Raw genomic sequence first — 22,898 nt, 5'->3', positions numbered from 1 at the left:
CTTTAATATGCTGAATCTAACTGTGTATGTAGATTCTTAATTTTTGGTCCCGTTTTCAAATTGGTCTACACTAAGGTCCGAAGGGTCCAAAATTAAACTTAGTTTGATTTTAACAAAAATTGAAACCTTGGGGTTCTTTGATATGCTGAATCTGAAAATGTACTTAGATTTTTGATTATTGGCCCAGTTTTCAAGTTGGCCAAAATCGAGGTCCAAAATTAAACATTGTTTGATTTCATAAAAAATTGAATAATTGGGGTTCTTTGATATGCCAAATCTAACTGTGTATGTAGATTCTTAATTTTTGGTCCAGTTTTAAAATTGGTCTAAATTAAAGTGCAAAGGGTCCAAAATTAAACTAAGTTTGATTTTAACAAAAATTAAATTCTTGGGCCTCTTTGATATGCTGAATCTAAACATGAACTTAGATTTTTGATTATGGGCCCAGTTTTCAAGTTGGTCCAAATCAGGATCTAAAATTATTATATTAAGTATTGTGCAATAGGAAGTCTTTTCAATTGCACAGTATTGTGCAATGGCAAGAAATATCTAATTTCACAATATTGTGAAATAGCAAATTTTTTTTTAATTAAGAGTTATCTTTCTTTGTCCAGTATAGTAAGCAAGAAATATCTGCAAGAATTTTTTTTAATTGGAGTTATCTTTCTTTGTCCAGAATCAACTTAAATCTTTGTTATATACAATATACAATGTATATTCACTTTTTACTACCAACTGATAAATTTAAATAATCTTTACCATTCAGTGATAACAAGCAGTTTTTTTACATCTTAATATTTTATGATGTATTTAAATGAGTAGTAATTGTTGCAAACTCCATTAGAATATTTTAATTGAAATTAGTTTTGGAATAAGGGAAAGGGGGATGTGATTAAAAAATTGGGTTCAATTTTTCTCATTTGAAATTTCATAAATAAAAAGAAAATTTCTTCAAACATTTTTTTGAGAGGATTAATATTCAACAGCATAGTGAATTGCTCTAAGAGAAAACAAAAATTTTAAGTTCATTTGAATCCATTCATTCTGTGTCAGAAACCTATGTTGTGTCAACTATTTAATCACAATCCAAATTAAGATTGGAATCCAGCTTGAATGTTGTGTCCATACTTGCCCCAACCGTTCAGGGTTCAACCTCTGCGGTCGTATAAAGCTACGCCCTGCGGAGCATCTGGTTTTAATTGGAGTTATCTTTCTTTGTCCAGAATCAACTTAAATCTTTGTTATATACAATGTATATTCACTTTTTACTACCAACTGATAAATTTAAATAATCTTTACCATTCAGTGATAACAAGCAGTTTTTTTACATCTTAATATTTTATGATGTATTTAAATGAGTAGTAATTGTTGCAAACTCCATTAGAATATTTTAATTGAAATTAGTTTTGGAATAAGGGAAAGGGGGATGTGAATAAAAAATTGGGTTCAATTTTTCTCATTTGAAATTTCATAAATAAAAAGAAAATTTCTTCAAACATTTTTTTGAGAGGATTAATATTCAACAGCATAGTGAATTGCTCTAAGAGAAAACAAAAATTTTAAGTTCATTTGAATACATTCATTCTGTGTCAGAAACCTATGCTGTGTCAACTATTTAATCACAATCCAAATTTAGAGCGGAATCCAGCTTGAATGTTGTGTCCATACTTGCCCCAACCGTTCAGGGTTCAACCTCTGCGGTCTTATAAAGCTACGCCCTGCGGAGCATCTGGTTATCTTTTATAATGATGAAATTCAGAGAAATTTTAGACAATATGAAAATATGATATAAGCTTTAAACTTTAAAAAAATAAAACTCCATATTATTTTTCATAAACTCGGAGATAATTAAGACAATACAAAATACGCTAGAAAAATAAATGCTGTATTTGTTGTATATTTCAGGTTGAAATGGTGTATTCCCTGTTGAGTATGCTAGGTACACATGACAAAGATGATATGAGTCGTACATTATTAGCCATGTCTAGTTCACAGGACAGTTGTATAGCCATGAGACAATCAGGTAGGTGTTCTTGTAAAATCATATGTTGACATCTTAATGGCTTTTCATTTAGTGTAGATCTAATCGTTTTTGTAAATAAATGTTCAGGATATCAAGAGTCTTGGATAGTTTAGACTCAATCTTAAGTTAATGGTGTAACTGGAAAAAAAAATCATTTATGGACAACAGTATTGCTGACAAAAACCTTAAAGTATTTGGTTGAATGTGTCACTGAAAGTTATTTTACTCTGGAAATTGATTAGCTGCCTCTATGATATAAATATAAAGTTAAATTAGGAGCAATAATTAATGTGGCAGCAACCTCCCCTAAAAGGTTTACCAAAGCACTCATTAAGAGAATTTCAAACGACCTTCAAAAATGGACACCGACCTTCATAGTAAATCAACCAATTGTATTACATATTGTTTGAAGATTAAATATCTAAAAATGAAAAATACAAATGTTTGAAAATTAATTTTGAGAACCTTTTGTATATAATGTATATTCCATGTCTATTCTTAATTTTAAACATACTTATTTGTGATCATTGCACATATATATATATCAATTTACAAAAATACATTATGATAATAGAATTAAGAAAACTAGCTGTACATAGCTTATAATATAATAATATAATACCAATACCAAATTGTTTATTATAGAGACATGTGTATTACAATAATAAACAATATTTCGATAAGAGGTTGTAATTACATGTATCAACACCTGGCCCTTTGGACCTATAGGTCACTTCAAACATTTATACATATAAAAGAACAATATATATCTATTTTTGAAAAACTTGCATAAATAATTTTTCATTTCAGGTTGCATATGCACTACTTTTATATTTGTAAAACCATTCAAACGGGAAAACTATTAAAAAAAAAAATGATTTGTCATCATTACAGATATCATTATACAAAAATACATTTTTATAGTAGGATTAGAAAATAAACTGTACATTAGTTACTTGTATAAAAATATTGTTTTTTGAAAAACTAAATATTTTTATTATTTTAGGTTGCATGCCACTTCTGATCCAGCTTCTCCATGGCAGTGATAAAGACTCTGCCTTACTTGGGAACACCAGGGGGAGTAAAGAAGCACGAGCAAGGGCGGCTGCAGCATTACATAACATTGTACACTCCCATCCTGATGACAAACGTGGACGGAGGGAGGCTAGGGTGCTCCGATTACTGGAGCAACTTAGAGCACACTGTGATCAGCTGAGAGATAGTCTGGATGAAGATGATGAGGGAAAACAAAAACCAGGTATGAAACTTTTGTAAAATGACTTGTAGATTTACAAATTAAGGTGGAACTTGACTAAATTTAATTTGGCTTGTCTAATTTTTAACCGGATTTTAGGGACAAAAATGTCGCTTATTGATTTTTGGGATGTACGGCGGGCATCAGGCAGGCGCCAATCAAATGTTGTCCATGCATATGTTCAACCAAACTTTATAAAAATTTAATATGTTGTTACTGACAACTTCATGAAGGTTAAGTTTAATAATGGCGATATTGTCTTTTACCGTTCAGGAGTTATGGTTCTTGAAAGATGGAAAAATGGAGTTTTCAGTCGTGTCCGTGCATTAACTCATGAACCGTTCAACCAAAGCTTTTAAAACTTTAATATGTAGTTACTGACAACTAAATGAAGGTCAAGTTCAATAATGGCGATTTTGACTTTTACCGTTCTGGAGTTACGGTTCTTGAAAGATGGAAAAATGGAGTTTCCAGTCGTGTCCGTGCATATACACATGAACTGTTCTACCAAATCTTACCAAATTTTAATATGCTGTTACTGATGACAAAATTAAGGTCAATTTCAATAATGACGATTTTGACTTTTACCGTTCTGGAGTTATGATTCTTGAAAGATGGAAAAATGGAGTTTCCAGTCGTGTCCGTGCATTTACGCATGAACTGTTCTACCAAATCTTCCCAAATTTTAATATGTTGTTACTGATGACAAAATAGAGGTCAAGTTCAATAATGACGATTTTGACTTCTACTGTTCAGGAGTTATGGTTCTTGAAAGATCGTAAAATGGCATTTCCATTCAAGTTGTTGAATTTACTCATGAACCATTCAATCTAAGCTTTTCAAATTTTAATACGTTGATACTGATGACAAAATTGAGGTCAAATTTGATATTGACGATTTTTACTTTCACAGTTCATCAGTTATGGTTCTTGTGATATTTGCAGGACACAAATAAATGTTAATAAATCCGGTTTGCTGTCATTGTGACATCCTCTTGTTATAAATTTTTGACAAGATATTAACTATGACCCTTTAAAAAAAATATAAGAATTAAAAAAAAAATTGAACCAATCACTTTCTCAGAAAAAAATGGTTGGAAATATAGCAGTTTGACAAATATTAATTTTGATCATTGAGAAGCTTTGTATTTCCTCAACAATACAAGGTAACTAAAACTTTTAGCTGATTTTACATAGTTATCTCCCATTAGTGTTAGGTACTAGCTAGTGAAAGTATTAAGTTAGGGCTGTCCCAGAATAAAAAAATTAGGACATGCGGTATGTGCCAATTAGACCACTATTCATCCGAGTTCAAATAAAGAGGATTTAAGTAGATAAAGGCAACTGTACAGTCTTCAACAATGAGTAAAACCACTACTGTACAGTCAGCTATCAAAGACCCCAACATGAAAAATGTGAAACCATTCAAACTAGAAAACTAATGGCCTAATTTAGAAAAAAACAATTTAATACCAAAAATAGTAATACAGACATGTACCAAAGACAACTTCAGGCTCCTAGCTTGAAACACACACAGAATGCAATTAGTAAGTAGCTAAAGGTAATAATTTTGTTTAGTTTGCTTGCTAGCTTAATTGTGAAGTAAGGTAGGGTACTAGCCGCCTTTAAGAGTAGACTAGTCCGACATATAACCAAGCAATCTGTCTGTAGGACTAGGCTACTTTTAAAGTATGATAGTGTACCTTACCTAACAATGACTTCACGGTTCAGCAAGCAAGCAAGTTAAACAAAGATATTACCTTTAGCTACATACTCATTGAAATTGGCTGTAATGCAAAAATTGTAGTATTAAAAATGATAAGTATAGAATTAGATGGTTCTTTTGTAATTATATTGAGGTGTACATGTGTTGGTTGAGTAACATTTTGGAGTGACTGTAGAAAAGCTTTCAACTAAAAATATGTGTACAATCAACAATTTTACCTCTTAAAATTACAAAACAAAACATTTAGTTCTTATAATTACATTCTCCCTGTTACAATGAAATAAGGATTAAAATAAAGCTTTTCCGTTTATTTTTCTATACTTTTAATGTCGTCACAGAGATCACCTTCCATCATAGATGTTACATTTTATTAGGAATAAATTATAATTTTGAAATACCAAAGCTGTTGTCGTCACAGCTAATCAAAATCAGAAAGTCCTATGAAACGCAATGTAATGATGTTATACATATGAATATAAAGCTTAGAATAACAAATTTTTGAAATGTACCAAAACCCAGTACCATTATAAAGATATTATTGTTATGATTTCAGCTCCTAGAACGGGTGACATGGAGCACCATCCTGGTCCTGCTGTAGCGGCTCTGATGAAGTTGTCATTTGATGAGGAACATCGTCATGCTATCTGTTGTTTAGGTTAGTATTTTTAAAATTGATCAATATGTGTTAACAGTATAGTATACACAAAATGCTGTAAATTCAGAAATTATTGCACGCATTTATTAAGGTGGTACCCAACACCTTGACTAAAATTTATTTGGCTCTATAATTTTCATAAAATTTTGACAAAATATTTTCTCTAACCCTTCGACAAAAATATAAAAAATGCTAAAAATTTGAACCAACCAATTTATCAGAAAATTAACAAAACAGTGTCATTAAAATGTTTAGCTGATTTTACAGAGTTATCTCCCTGTAGTGTTAGGAACCACCTAATACGATTTGGTCATTTTAGACTTAAAAGTGATTTTAATTTTTGCGAAATTGAAAAAATTCATATAAAATATTACAAAATTGTGATTATAACCTTGTTGCATTTTTTCTCAATAATAAAAACATTGCAACAATTTCTAAATTTACAGTAATTAATACATACTCAATGTGATGTCATGGGTTCTGATTCTGGGCATTTCAAGCCCAAAACTTTAAATTGATGTTTGCTGCTACTTAGCCAACATTTACAAGAGCTAGAGCAAATAGATATTGGAAGATGTGGTGTGAGTGCCAATGAGACAACTCTCCATCGGAATTACAATTTAAAAAAGTAAACCATTATAGGTCAATGTACAGCCTTCAACACGGAGCCTTGGCTCACATTGAACAACAAGCTATAAAGGGCCCCAAAATTACTAGTGTAAAACCATTCAAATGGGAAAACCAACGGTCTTATCTATATAAAAAATGAGAAACAAGAAACACGTATATATTACATAAACAAACTACTGTACATCAGATTCCTGACTCAGAACAGGTGCAAACATTTGCAGCGTGATTAAACGTTTTAATGGATCCAAACCTTCTCCCTTTTTCTGAAACAATAGCATTACATCACAACATAGATAAAATATCAATTGGCAGGCTTAACTCAATCAAAAAACGTAAATGAAGATCAGTTGGTTGGATTCTTTTTTGACGGAAACCTTATAAGGGCATATCTCTTATGAAACATGTTCTTGTCCTAACTATGCATGTAATTATTGCTGCTAAACATGTGCAGACAATTCTCAATCAAATTAAAAAGATTATCACAGAAAATGGTGCAATAAAACATATTGACACAAAAAAGATCTGTATGCAAAAATTAATTGCTTACTTTCATGAAAAGCTGATGGATTTCTTTCGTTATACAATACTTAAGTACATTACATTGTAAAAAAAAGCAAAAAGCAGTCTGACTTGCACACAAGTAATAAATGAACAACTGAAAAATTATTTTCTAGTAGAAAAATACTGTGGATTCATTTATTTTTAGGGTTACCAATTTTCATACTTTGACATTTTTATACGACCGCAAAATTTGAAAAATTTTCGTTGTATATTGCTATCACGTTGGCGTCGTCGTCGTCCAAATACTTTAAGTTTTCGCACTTTAACTTAAGTAAAATTGAATAGAAATCTATGAAATTTTAACACAAGGTTTTTGACCCTAAAAGGAAGGTTGGGATTGATTTTGGGAGTTTTGGTTCCAATAGTTTAGGAATAAGGGGCCAAAAAGGGGTCCAAATAAGCATTTTTCTTGGTTTTTCGCACCATAACTTTAGTTTAAGTAAATAGAAATATATGAAATTTAAACACAAGGTTTATGACCATAAAAGGAAGGTTGGTATAGATTTTGGGAGTTTTGGTCCTAACAGTTTAGGAATAAGGGGCCCAAAGGGTCCAAAATTCAACTTTGTTTGATTTCATCAAAAATTGAAAAATTGGGGTTCTTTGATATGCCGAATCTAACTGTATGAAGATTCTTAATTTTTGGTCCTGTTTTCAAATTGGTCTACATTAAGGTCCAAAGGGTCCAAAATTAAACTTAGTTTGATTTTGACAAAAATTGAATCCTTGGGATTCTTTGATATGCTGAATCTAAAAATGAACTTAGATTTTTGATTATTGGCCCAGTTTTCAAGTTGGTCCAAATCAGGGTCCAAAATCAAACTTAGTTTTATTTCATCAAAAATTGAATTCTTGGGGTTCTTTGATATGCTGAATGATCAGAATCCGAAGATGTACTTAGATTTTTGATTATGAGCCCAGTTTTCAAGTTGGTCCAAATCAGGATCTAAAATTATTATATTAAGTATTGTGCAATAGCAAGTCTTTTCAATTGCACAGTATTGCGCAATGGCAAGAAATATCTAATTGCACAATATTGTGAAATAGCATTTTTTTTTTTAATTAGAGTTATCTTTCTTTGTCCAGAATAGTAAGCAAAAAATATCTAATTGCACAATATTGTGCAATAGCAAGACATTTTTTTAATTGGAGTTATCTTTCTTTGTCCAGAATCAACTTAAATATTTGTTATATACAATATACAATGTATATTCACTTTTAACTACCAACTGATAAATTAAAACAATCTTTACCATTCAGTGATAACAAGCATTTTTTTTTACATCTTAATATTTTATGATGTATTTAAATGAGTAGTTATTGTTACAAACTCCATTAGAATTTTTTTTGAGAGGATTAATATTCAACAGCATAGTGAATTGCTCTAAGAGAAAACAAAAATTTTAAGTTCATTAGAACACATTCATTCTGTGTCAGAAACCTATGCTGTGTCAAATATTTAATCACAATCCAAATTTAGAGCTGGATCCAGCTTGAATGTTGTGTCCATACTTGCCCCAACTGTTCAGGGTTCAACCTCTGCGGTCGTATAAAGCTGCGCCCTGCGGAGCATCTGGTTGATGTATGATACACTGTTATCAATAAACTCAACAAAAATTTGTATTCCAGAAATAGAAATGAATTTACAATATTGCAAATAAAAATCTTTCTAAATATGTGAAAATTGCAAAATTTACCATAAAAATTGTTAAAAAAAATAATTAATAAGGAGTATAATCCACAAAATCTTTATAGTACTGTAAGTTTTTTAAAAATAAAAAATTTTGATATTGTCTTGTAACTAAATTTTTTGTTTTAATTTAACAGGTGGCGTACAAGCAATAGCTGACCTAATTGAAGTTGATCAGCTGACTCACGGTCATACAACAGAACAATACAACATAACATTACGTCGTTACGGCTGTATGGCGCTGACAAATCTAACATTCGGGGATGGAACAAATAAAGCTCTTCTCTGCTCAATGCATGGATTCATGGAAGGACTTGTTGAACAATTAAAATCTAGTTGTGAAGATTTGGTACAAGTTGCCGCAAGCGTCTTACGGAATCTGTCATGGAAGGCTGATTTAGCTAGCAAAAAATCGTTACGGCATGTTGGTGCAGCAACGACTCTAATGAGAGCTTCAATGGTTGTGAAAAAGGAAGCCACGTTAAAAAGTATTCTTAGTGCTCTTTGGAACTTGTCTGCTCACGGTAGTGAAAACAAAGCAGAAATATGTGCCGTAGAAGGTTCTTTGGAATTTCTAGTCAAAACATTAACATACAAAAGTCCGTCCAAAACTACTGCTGTCATAGAGAATGGAGGTGGTGTTTTGAGGAACATTTCAAGTCATATTACTGTGCGTGAGGACTATCGATTAATTCTACGGCAACAGAACTGTTTACCACTATTACTGCGACAGTTACGATCGGCTAGTTTAACAATTGTTAGCAATGCTTGTGGCACATTGTGGAATTTATCGGCACGTTGTGTTGAAGATCAGAAGGCATTATGGGATATGGGTGCTGTCAGCATGTTAAAAAATCTAGTGAACTCTAAACATCAAATGATTGCTATGGGAAGTTCGGCAGCATTGAAAAATTTGGTCGCTGCTTTTCCGTCGATCAAAAGTATGAACATGGACTTAAAACAAAACATGAACAGACCAATGCTACATGTGAGAAAACAAAGAGCACTTGAAGAAAGTATTGACCAGAATCTGTCAGAAACTTGTGACAATAATGAAAGTCCTCGGGACAGCCCTACTGATACAAGTCAAGGAGATAAGGACCAATCACACTTTAGATTTCCTGTCAATCAAAATGTCAACCAAAGTGACGACGTTGACGGAGGTTTACCGAGAGGTCCTGTATATCAACACAGTAATAGTGGGGAAAATTCACCTAGATCTGACAGTAGGCTATTGTCTCCAAAACGTGTGGCTAGATCCGGGAGTCAGGACAGTGTTGGAAGTACACATTCAGATATATCTCACGACAGGTTACGATATCATGGTATCAAACAATTACAGGACCATCATGGTGGAAGTTTGGATCGTAACACGGGACAGAGACAAAATGTTCCGCCAGAAAATTCTCAGCTCAAAAATCCTAATAGTAGAATAGCACAGACAATGAAAGAAGTGGAAGTTCAGAGATTGTTGGAAAGTAATATGAATCAACAGGCTATTGTCAATCCCCAAGCCTCAAAAGCAGACGGACAATTCTCACTTCCACATGCCTTACTTTATCGTAGCTTTAATACACCATCTAGTGGTAACCAGCAAGTTGTCATGATGAACTATGGCAACAATCCTATTTATGGTATGTCACCGACTGGCAACATGATATACAATGCTCAGTCATCGTCAGATGAGGACAACGATCAACCAATAGATTATAGCATGAAGTACACCGATGTTCAGAACACACCTTCTCCACCGACCATCCGACCTCAGCTACCTCCTGCTCCCAGACATGCCTTCGTGAGACCTGCATCAGATCAACATGTTAACATGGGACCAAGGATGCCTATGAATCATTCATTTTCGGGGCAGCCATCATTTAACCGTTTTGGCTTCCAACAACAAGTACGAATGATGTCACCCAGTTTCCCACCACCTCAAGTTATGATGAAGATGTCGTCATCCTATACAGAAACTGATCTTGACCATGATGACCAACCGACTGATTTCTCCGTACGATATGCTGAAAACCATGACGAACCTTACAATGGAAAGCAAAGAGGTTATGAACCAGAAAGGTCAAGATCTTATGAACCTAGAGAACAGGACCCATACAAAAACTGTGCAGATTGTAAGTTAGAAGAGGCAAGATGGATGAATGATCGTATAGAAGAAATGCATTGTAACGAAGATCAAGTCACGACATTTTACACCGAAGGCACACCAAGATATTATTTGTCAATGGCGAATTCCTTGACTGATCTATCAAAACCTGTTCATGATCATGACCATGACCATAATGACACGGAGGATGGACAGATGAAGGAAGAGCCCACGGATTATAGTTCTCAGGCTGATGATAAACAAAGTGGTTCTGGATCAGAGAAACGAAGTGGATCTGGTAGCCTGAACACAGACCATAATACTGGTTCAACTGTTATCCCCAGATACAGTCGTAATGATGAGGACAAGGAAATGAGTCCAGACAGCAGCAGAGATGAAGAGAATGACATCCAGCAGTCATTCCATGCTCCAGATGATGATGATACAGCCGAAGACCAAATTAAGACTTATTGTGAAGAAGGCACACCTATCTGTTTCTCACGTGTCAGTTCATTGAGTAGTTTACACAGCAGTGAGGCTCACGATCGAGGTGATAAAACTCCAACAACAGGAGTCTCCAATCTACAAAGTATTAATGAGCAGGATGATACTCCTCAGAAAAAAACAATGTGTGCGCCAAAATATACTCCTATTACAGGAAGGCAGAAATTAATGAGCGATTCAGACAGTACAGAGTGTTCGGAAAAAGAACGTAAAACTGTAACATTTGATGATAGTCACCATGTGGAGGATACTCCATTGATGTTTTCTAGGTGCAGTTCTCCAGACTCATTGACGAGTTTTGATGGTCACTCTGTCCATAGTTCTGTAGTAAGTGAATATAGTCGCAGAGCTAGCGAAGTTGTCTCCCCTAGTGAACTGCCAGATTCACCAAGTGAAAGTATGCCTGGAAGTCCGAACCCTGAACAAGAACAAGACAAGGGATCAGATGCTGGTAGCAAACAGAGTGACTTCCCTTCCCTGCCCAAACAGTTCACAAGCATGCTGGGAAGGAATGTTCAAATGGTCCGACCTCTTCCTCCTGGTCCTCAGAACCCAATTAAACGAATTCCAATGGACACTGCCTCAACTGTAAGCAAAGATGAACCACCAAGAATTTACGCTGATGAAGGCACCCCGCCATATTTTTCGGAAACTTGTAGTGTTCTCAGTTCATTGACAATGGATGACCCTGAACCTGTCAAGCCACTGGATTTGAAGAATAATATTAATATTTTGACGAATATCGATGAAAATGATGAAACTGTTGTTTATGACCATGAAAAAGACGAGTCATCTAATTCTGAGGTCTCCGAAGGGGAAGAGGATATTTTGAAACAGTGCATCAGTGCTGCTATGCCTAGAAAGATGCGTAGAAGCTCCTCTGACAACATGATAAAAAAGAAAAATGGCTCAAAATCTGAATCGCCCAATAAATCAGACAAACAGAAGCAAAAAACTGCTATGAGAATGTCACACTCCGAAGATTTCACCAATAGTGCTGCTGCTGATGATGATGTCAAGCTGTTTGCAAACGAAGGATTACCACCACAGGCAAATGTCAAAAAGGTGCCACCAAAACCACAACCAAAGCCTAAAAATAATTATCAATTAGGAAGTGAAAATCAGGATAGTTTAAAGAAGTACGCTGATGAGAATGTTCCTTATAGTAAAAATCAAGCATCTGCTAAACAACAAAATCGTCAGCCTCAAGGGGGAAGAGTTTTACAAGCACAGCAAACAAATTCACAAGTATTCTACAAGGTTGGACCGTCTGCTCAACCTCCACAAGGTGATACTTTACGTGTTTATGCAAATGAAGGGGCACCACCGATCCAAAATGCAAACAAACCTAAAAACTTTCAGAAAATTCAAAATATATTGAGAGGAGATGTCGACATTTACGATTCTTACGGAGACTCTGTTACATCATATGCCACTGAAGGAACGCCGATGAATGGTTCAGCTGCAGTGTCACCAAGCGTGAAGAAGGCCAATCCATTCAATTTTGAAGATGTTGACGAAGTTGAAATTCCGGATGATGATATGATAAAGTCTTATGCTGTAGAGGATACTCCCTATAATATGTCAATGCCAACTTCTCCTAAGCATGAGCAGTCAACAGATAAAGCAAAACTAGAGGAGAAACATAAAGAAAAATTAAAACAGCTAGCTGATCTTGATAGACACGAAGGAGAAGATGCTGTTACTACTTACGCCACTGAAGATACTCCCATTAGTTTTTCACATGCAACTTCTCTAAGTGACCTGAGTGTAATTACTACAAATCTTTCTGTAGGGGACGAAAGCTTGAGTCCAAAACCTGAAATTAAAGTGAAAAGTGAAATCCAGAATGAAAATGAACAGGATGAAATAGAGCAAGATAATGCCGATAAAACATTAAAAGGGGAAGACAATGATACGGAGTCGGAAGGAAGTTCGTTTGACGATGATAGTGATGACCTACTTTCTGAGATTATAATGTCTGCTATGCCGAAAGGGAAAGAATTGGGTGATAAAAATACTCAGGCGAAAAATTCTCAAAAATATGATAATGATCGTAAGGCTGAAGGATCAGAAACAAAATCAAATTCAAAATCTTTTCAAATGATGGAAAAGCAAGCACAAAGTCAACCAGAATCTCATCCAAAGGCCTTCCAACCTCAGCGAACCTCAAGTCATATTAGTTCAAGTATACAGAACATGGATGCAGATCAGATGTGTACGTATGCAACTGAAGATACACCCAATAATTTTTCAAGTGCTACTTCTATGAGTGATTTAACAATTGATTCATCAGACATACCTATAAATTACTCTCATCCAGTACCAACTGGATCAGCAACTTTCAAGGAGTCCCTATCTATCAGTAGGACATTTCAAAATTCAGTTGACGATTCGGTCTTTATTCATAGCGAATCTGCCGATTCCGTTCGTGTTTATAATGTTGAAGATACACCCCAGAGTTTCTCCTGCAGTGATTCTCTAAGTTCACTTGGTATTATTGATGATGATAAAGATTCAACATCAGAAAAACTGGCTAAACTTCTTGGAAGTTCAAAAACCTCTAAAAGTTCTGGGTCATCCATTTTACCAGATCCTGACCTTCAACGTGAAGTTGAAGGTCAGTCAAGTGATGAAACAAAGTCTACAAAATCTGAGTCAGTAAAAAGTTTAGAAATTGAAGAATTAAACAAAACTAATATTGTTGATGAGGATGACGATGATGATGATGATGATGCAGAATTCTCAGAACTTGACGAGGCTTTGCTTAATGACTGTATTACATCTGCTTTACCGAAGAGTCGACCAAAAAGTGAATTGGACAAATCACAAAGTTCGTCAAGACGAAGTGTTCCTAATTCTTCCTCTTTGAAAGATATTTCATCACATGTAAGGAAAGACAGACATTCCATCGATTCTGGTCTTCCGTTTTCTGAATATCACGGCACGATTGAATCACAGGCAGAAGTTCACAGCAGAATGTCGAGAAGTTGTTCTTCTGCTGAAGATTTTGAATACATGAACCATGGCCGAAGTCGACATCAAACATCTCATGAATCACGCTATTCTTCATGGCAAAAGACCGCCCAGGATAAACCATCGGAGTTCATTTTTGCCAAACCAGCAGATGTGAAAAGAGGTGCTTGGAAACGATCAAGATCACAAGACAATGAAGGAATAAAAGAAAGAAAAGAATTTTCGAATATTGAATTAACAAAATCAGGACAATATCGTGGACATACAATGCATTATTCTGTAGAAGCAATTCCAACTTATCAGGATAATAACAACCAAACAATTCATGGATACCATAGCTTACCACGACGTAAGAATGTCCGCTCTAATGAACAGTTATATGACAAGAGAATGAATCGTAGCTTAGAAAAGTTCAATCAGCAGTATGATAATATAACAGATTATGGACCCATTGATCATCCAAAACAAGCAAGTTACGAAGAGGTCAACGAAATTGCTCGAGAAATTGCAGCACACCCTATAATTGGACTGGATAATTTTGGTTTTGATTCTGGTGGCAGTAACGAGGATGTAGCGTTGGATAGCGCTGATGTGACCTTGAAAGATAATGTTTGTAGTGCTAACGTAACAATAACAAATGAAGATATTCAAAGTGCAATGCAATTTGTCATGCCTGAAGATGGAAGTGAGGATCCAGAGTGCTCCTTTGAGGAGGAATTTACAACAGAAAATGAAAGAAGTCTGTTGAACGATGCCAGTCGTATTGTGATGGAAATTCAACATAAGCGTATGATTGGTAGTAGCATGGATGAAGATATGTTTATTGATAATGAGACAATGTCATTAGTCTCTTGTGGATATACGTCAGACACTGCTTCAGAAAAGTCTGGAACTTGGTCTGTACATTCCGAAAAAGTCAGTGACTTTTCAGGATCAACTCCTACTGAAGATTTTTCCATTTCAAGTGGACCAAGAATTGTGAAACCCAATGAAAAACAACCAATGACACCACAAAAAAGTGTGGACTCTGATAAGTCTGTTAGAGGCCGTAGGAAGCCACTGTATAGTCCAAGGACCCCACATTTACAAAAACCTACACCAACTAAACAGGAAATGAATGCAATCAATGCAAAGCAGGTCAATACAACAAAAGCTATGGCCAGACCAGGCGGACCAGCAAGGTCCAGGTCTCATCCTCAGGCTAGTAGCACACCAACTAAAGCACAAATGAAACCTAAGATTATTCCAAAACCAAATGGTACTACACCAGTTAGCCGACTGTCAGTTAATGCAAAAAATAGTCCATCACGCTTACCTACAGCAACAACTCCGAATCGTAAAGTCATAGCCAATAGTGCAGAAAAACCTAAACCTTTAGTAAAACAAGGAACATTTACTAAGGAATCGTCATTTGAAAATGCACCAATTATTGGGTCTTATGAAGACAATAGGAAATTGGAAAATGTGGACAATGTAGATAATGGACAATCTGTTTCGAGTAGCGGCAAAAAGCAAAATAAGGAAAATGCTGTGCCTAATTCATGGGTTAAAGCTTTAAATTCTCATAACTTTATTATGGACTCAACTGAAGAAAACTTGGAAACAAATAAGACTGTTGCCAAAACAATGAAAACTATTAAAAGTAGTGGACCTAGTCAGACAACTAAAACACCAGTGAAAAACACTAAAAATAAAGTTGTGAATAGTGATCTGAAGAAGACTCTTAGTGGCACACAGTTAAATGTTACTAAAACTGGAAGTGGCAATTCATTGAATAAAGTTGGCACAAACTTGAATAAATCAGGCAGTGGACAGATGTTGAATAAGTCTGGAAGCGGACAAATGTTGAATAAATCAGGCAGCAATGTTAACTTGAATAAATCGGGCAGTGGCAATTATCTAAATAGATCTGGACAAAATTTGAAACATACTGGATCAAATCCTAACCTGAAGAAAGTGTCGAGTAAAAGTGACTTGAAGAAATCTGATAGTATTGCAAGTCTGAAAAATAACTCTAGGCCTTCAACACCAGTGGGTAGAAAAAATTCAATCACTAACCCGCCTTCTAATAAAAAAAGTGAAAGTCAGTTAAATAAGTCTTCCTCATTCTCTTCTGAAAATCGTAGATGTAGTGCTGGTGTTGTGGGCAAAAAACAAGTTGGAAGTAAAATCGCTGGTTTATGGAAAAAAGAAGACAGTTTCAATGAAGGCACACCCAAATCAAATAATTCAAAACTTCCAGTTTCTACAGTATCTCCATCGAGATTACCTAGAGCAAATTCAGGAAGTAAACTCCAGCCACCGAAAACTGATACATTGAGTGCCAAAAACATTTCGATTGATGAAGAATCAGAAAATCAAAAGGATGAAATAAGTCGTAGTTCAACTTACGATAAGTTAGTGACAGTGAATCGTTGTAGTCAATTACCATGCCCAGATAACGAGTCTGATGAAGAAGTTGATAATGAGGTCATGAAATTGTCAGGATTATCACTTCAAGATAAGGATGACGATGGACTGAAATCTAGATCCAAGGGAAATAACTCTAAAAGTGTAGGAAGAAAAAGTTCGCAAAGTAGTATTTCATCAGAGAAAGAATCTACAAGTTATTCAAAAACAAGTGGTTCAAGTAGTAAAGATATTTCACCAGATAAAAATAAATCTTTCGGAGACTTTGATTTGAAGTCGTTGGAGAAACGAATCGATTCTGGAACATGGAAGAAAAAGAAATCTGACTTGGATAAGAGTAGTGTTCAAGTTCCTGATGCAGACGAAACAAGCAAATCATTGGAAGCTGTGAAACTGCTACTTGAGTCTTCAATAGCAAATGGGAGCATAGCTGGTAGTGTTATGAATGAAAGTGTTTCTAGTCAAGCAAGTTCAACTATGAGTTCCTGGAGGAGAAATACAGAGGAATCATTTGCTAGTGTCGCCAGTGATGACGAAGACTCAATTTGGGTAAGACGAGATGGAAATACTTCTCGTTCAGAACCTGAGCTAAATAAACATTCACTAAGTCCAAAAAAGAAATCAAAAGAGAAAAAGGAAGGTAGCAAAAGTTTTCTTCCAAAAGGACTGAAAAATATATTCAGTAGGAAAAGTTCAGAATCGAAAAAATCGGGATCAAAAACATCGTTATATTCATCACGTGAGAGTATTCATTCTATTCACTCAGTTCATTCAGTTCATTCTGTGTCAGTATGTGAAGTCCGGGAAATTGAAAAAATGAATAAAAAGAAAGGAAAGAAGGAAAAAGATAATAAGAAAAGAAACAGTAGTGTATGTTCCCTGGATAATGTAAAGACAAGTCCACAATCAGCACTCGTGCCACCATTTAATTACAAGCCATCTACTATTGTTGTCAAATCAGACACGGAAAGTAAAGTGGACTTGAACAAAAGTCGTATAGATGATGACGATGTGTTCTTAAAGCCAGCAGTGCCAGGAAAAAAAACTGCACCGACACCAACTTCCCAGCATGCAACAAAAACAGAAATGCTGATGGCTCGTAGACGAGCTTCGTTTTTGAACAGTGTGAAATCTGAAGGAAGTTCAGGTGACGAAAAGAAAAGTAAAAGTTGTAAAGTGACTACCGTGTAAGCTATTACTCATGATATATTACAGTGTAAGATACTTCTCATGATATATTACAGTGTAAGATACTGCTCATGATATATATCACATAGGCCAAGAAAACATGTATGTGTGTTTACTGTCACGTTCTGAAAACAAATAAGATGGGAAGGTAGGGATTTTTTCATTTTATTTTTTTTACCTTGCGTCTGACTCTATTAGGAGCAACATTGTGACTTAAACTGTTAAAAATGGAAAAATAAACTTTAGGGTAGGGGATAAAAATGAAGATAGGTAGGGGTACAGTAAACTCACATACTTTGTGTTTGGCCATATCGTTAAATGTCCTAAAGGTTGTATATAGATCTTCATAAGTCATTGTTGTAACACATTTAATGCAAGGTCAGTTTGAATAAGATTTTTTTTTACCAGATCTGACTGGTCAAATAGGTCAAATATAATATGGGCTGTGTCGGATAGAAACCAACTTCAAAACATCTGTTAACTTATTTTGTGTTGAAAAAAGTTACAAACTCTGTAACTGTTTGAAAATTAAGTTGGTATAATAACCCTTCAAAACAGGCCTTCGTAATTGGATGTCCTAAAATTAATCCGTCTTATACATGGACATTTGCATAAATTCAATTTCTACCCAACACAGCTCAATTATTGAAATATTTAATGTTGTCATCATATAGGTTGTCGATTCATTTATCATTGTTTAAAACACATTTAACATGTTTAATAAAGGTCATTCTTAATGATAATTTTTCATCACACACAAAGACATCTGATTGGCCAAATATTATTTATTTAAATGTTGAATGTAATTGTCTTATAGGTTGTTAATAGGTCTGAATTTATCATTGTTTAGTGCAGGTCATTCTAACCCGTAAGATTTTTTTATCATATATGATGGCATTTGGCTGGTCAAAATACTCAAATATAATTTATTGAAAATTACTCTATGATTAAAAATACCATTGAAATCAAAGATGGCAAATAAATTACAAAAGTATTGGAAATATGCCCTTCAAAATGTGTACAAAATTATGGAAAATTTCTGAATATGTATCAAATTTTTCTTACACACAATTTAAAAAGTTTTTTCTTCGAAATTTGTAATACAGCCATCCGACAAAAATTGTAAGGAAATATATTCATGAAAGACTAGTGTTTGCTGTAATGAATGAATTTGTTTAAGGATCTCAACTATGTTAAAGTGCTGTAGAAAAAGTGTTTGTGTACCAAACACAACAATAGTTTTAGTAGTTGTAGCTTGTTAGTAAGAATGTATTTTGAATATGTTGTGTACATGAATTATAACTTGTACAGATTCTTTTGTACAAGTTGTCAGGACTTTTGAAACCTCATAATTTATTTGAAAAAAAAGACAGTCTTGAATTAAGCTTGTTACTGTTAAATTTGCATGGCTGCAAAAATATACCTAGTTTTATAAGGACATTATAAGATTTTTTAGGGCATTAAAATCTGGTACCAGCAAAGAAAATGTAAATGGTATCTAACTCAATCTGGTGAACTTATTTTATTCCAAAGGTGACTCTTCTGAATTATGTTGGGTTAAAGTCTACAGATTTGTGAATGAAACATTGAGCTCACCTGATGAAAGAAGGCAAGTGTCAAAATACTGATAACTTGTACAATAATGTCTATACACTGTATCAGAATTACAACTTGTACACAACATAAACATTCATGAATAAAAGTATTTTTTCTACTTGAGAATCTGATATCATATTTACTAGTAGTAAATAAAGCTGTGCCAGGTCTTCATTACTTTTCTTAATGCTGTTGTAAGATATGGGATAGGATGCATGAACTGAGTAAATATTATTTGAGATATTTTTTGGGGTAAATTGTTTTTGTTGAATTTGTAAATTGAAATAAAATCAGTGAATTTTTTTGACTAAATTCAAACCTTCTTTTTAGTCCTTTTTTTCTGATGGATTTAAAGTTTACAAATTTATAGCAGAAATGTCAATTTGTTGGTGCATTTAGCTGTATGTTGATATACATGTATTACTATAGTTAGCTGTTTAACTACCTCTATGAAATAGACTGTAAATGTACAAATGCTTGGTAGATTATTAACTGTACAAACTTTTGGTAGATTATTAACTGTACAAACTTTTGGTAGGCAATTACCTGTACAAATTTTATAGAAACTTTTGCTGTTATATAATGTAACAAATTTGATGTTGATTGTCAGCTTTTTATACAAGCATATACTTTTTGTTACTTTTGCATTTAACATTTATATTGCAAAAATGTCCATGTAATTTTGAGCACATTTGTTTGCCTGTGTGAATGAGAAAACACAGTTAAAGAGAGATACCTCTTACAAGTATCAGAATTTAACTGAATGAAACGTCTGTTGTATTGATGTATCTGCTTTTTATGGTGAAATTTTCTATGGATATATGAATGAAAAATTGTACAATGTATCTGATATAAGAAAAAAATATTTCTGTATTGATTTTCCATAAATCTGGACTGAGATCAGACAGCAACCCAAATAATAACAAAAACATTAAGATTTTTATAGAAAGAGTTCACTTTTTTTAATGTCTCCATTAAAGATCATTGTAACTCTTCGTACTGAGATTTTTATAAATTCTACAAGATCTAATATTGATTTATTAATTTTTAGGGTGTAAAAAAAATCAATATTTTGTAAAAAAAAAATGCAAATTAATACAAATAGGGCCATTGTTCAATCATTCCAGTAGGAAAAACTCTAGACAACTGTGGTAAGAAATTTTATAGTAACTATGTAGAATTTTCTATTTTTTACTGCTTTGTCAATTTATTTTCCTTTACTATAAGATGCAGTCCAAACTTAGATCATATTCCAATTCCCCTATTGAAATAGTCAGTTTTCTTGAAAAAGTGACCTTTGAAATTAGTTTCAGCAAGGATTTGTATAGTTAGCTAACTGTACAAATCCTTGGTTTCAGAATGTAAATCATTTTCCTCTTTAACTCCAAAATTTGATTTGATGAAAGAGAAGGTTGTAATTATTATAACAAGCTTCAAATTATTTAAAGGTTGTAAAATATGTGTTTAGGTGAAAAAATTGGCATTAACTAATTGTTAAGAATACTTTACTCATATGTGCTACACGATTATTATTTTCAATATTTAAAACAAATTTCAAATTGATATTATATTTAACTGCTGAAAATGGGTATTCTTGCTAAAATTTATTGAAATAGTCACTCTCTTGATATAAATGGACATGCCTATAACGTCTTATAAATGGGGGGGGGGATGAGAATATTGTAAATGTGAATACTAGTACTGATACTGACCATTGTATTCCTGGAAAATATTACAATACACCAACTCCACAATTGCTCAAAAGGCCTGAGACTTATTTCATAAAAAAATTAAGGAAAACAATACTTGTTAGAAATGAACAATTGACTATTACTTATCATTAACAGTTGCAGATCCAGATATTTTCATGAGTGGGGGCCCACTGACTGACCTAAGAGGGGGCCCACTCCAGTCACACTTCAGTGATTCCCTATTTAGGCAACCAAAGTTTTTTCCCAAAAAGGGGGGGCCCCCCTAAATCTGCCTCTGATTAATTTTTGTTGTAAAGTTTTTGTGAAAAGAGCCCCTGTATTTTATCATGAGAAATCATTTACTTAAAATTTACTACATAAAAATACTTAATTTACCTCCCTACAGCAGTCATTATCATATATACAGGTTAAAAACTTGTTGTGTGTCTAGAATCATGTTAACAAGATGTGTATATTATGTGTAAACAAGTTGTGTATATTGTGTAAACAAATTAACTGCCATTTTGTAGTTGTGTTCATTGACTGGATGCTGGCCTATTGTGGCTTCTAATATAAGAATCAAAACTTAAGTGTGTTTATATTTTATCTGTGCCATAGACATTGAATTTTAATCATTTTCCTAAACAAAAAGTAAAATTACAAAAATACCAAACTCCAAGGAAGTCTCTTAACAAATGGAAAAATCAAATGCTCAAACACATCAAACGAAAGAAGAACAATATTCCTCACTTGGTGCAGGCATTTCCTTATGTAGAAAACGGTGGATTAAACCTTGTTTTATAGCTAGCTAAACTTCTCACTTGTATGACGGTCACATTTGATACCATTATATATTGACAACAATGTTTGAGCAAAACAAACAGACATAAGGAGTAAAAATATCAAACATTGTGGTTCAGTAGTCAACATAGTTACTGCATAGAGATAATAAAAAAGAAGAGAAAATATAAAGAAAATTATCAAATCAAAGAAAACTAGAACAACAATCCAATATGACAGATAGGCATTCAAAAGTCAACACTACAGTGCACAAAAAACTACAAAAACAAAGAACACATTTTCTATTGGCATAAAGAGAGACACTGGTGAAATCATGAAAATAAATGAATTCACAGTAAACAGGTTATTATCTAAATTTGGAATTATTATTATGACACATTGATGGGCATTATGTTTTATGGTCTGTGCGTCTGTTTCTTCCACAGTCTGTCCTGCTTCAGGTTAAAGTTTGGTGAAATTGAAGTCCAATCGACTTGAAACTTGATATGTATACATGTTCCCTATGATATGATCTTTCTAATTTTATTTCCAGATTAGAGATTACCCCATTTGTATAGTCCACTGAACATAGAAAATGATAGAGCGGATGGGGCATCCGAGTAAAAGCAACACATTTTTGTTAATTATGGAATTTGGCTCATTTCTTGTGCTCAAAATTTTTGATAAATTCAATGTGTATTCTGTATTTTCATATTCTGTGCTGGGCACAACACAAAAAATATATATCATTTTCAATAGAAGGTACTGAGTGGTACACAACACTATGCAAATAATTTATATGGAAAGCTTTCCTGTTTGAATGGTTTTACACTAGTAATTTTGGGGGCCCCTTATAGCTTGCCCTTTGGTGTGATTCAAGACTCTTGTTACCATGACCTGTAATGGTTTACTTTTATAAATTGTTACTTGGATTAAGAGTTGTCTCATATCTATTTTTCTAGTTTCCACACTAACTTGTGTATAAGTGTTTGAATCTCTCTGACAATGTACCACAAGGTAACACATCACAAAGGGAAGGCTTGGATTGAGTTTCGGGTTAATTGTCCAAAACATGTAGGAATTAGGGGCTAAAAAGTCACAAAAACAAGCTTCTAGA

The 22,898-nt window shown here is 33.9% G+C and overlaps 1 protein-coding gene across 2 annotated transcripts in view; it reads left to right on the top strand.

The window, feature by feature from the left end:
• The window catches only part of LOC134718623 (adenomatous polyposis coli homolog), a 75,689-nt gene extending 57,899 nt beyond the window's left edge, over positions 1-17,790 (top strand). For both annotated transcript variants that reach the window (XM_063581266.1, XM_063581267.1), the window contains 4 exons: positions 1,906-2,023; positions 3,030-3,281; positions 5,557-5,658; positions 8,677-17,790. In XM_063581266.1, the coding sequence (XP_063437336.1) occupies positions 1,906-2,023; positions 3,030-3,281; positions 5,557-5,658; positions 8,677-17,717 (9,513 nt within the window). In that variant the 3' untranslated portion in view covers positions 17,718-17,790. The remainder of the gene's footprint in view (positions 1-1,905; positions 2,024-3,029; positions 3,282-5,556; positions 5,659-8,676) is intronic.
• The last annotated feature ends 5,108 nt before the right edge of the window (positions 17,791-22,898 follow it).

Source organism: Mytilus trossulus, chromosome 5, assembly GCF_036588685.1.
Source record: "Mytilus trossulus isolate FHL-02 chromosome 5, PNRI_Mtr1.1.1.hap1, whole genome shotgun sequence".
Classification (NCBI taxonomy): domain Eukaryota; kingdom Metazoa; phylum Mollusca; class Bivalvia; order Mytilida; family Mytilidae; genus Mytilus; species Mytilus trossulus.
The sequence above is the reverse complement of the archived record's forward strand: the minus strand, read 5'-3'. Positions and strand labels throughout refer to the sequence as shown.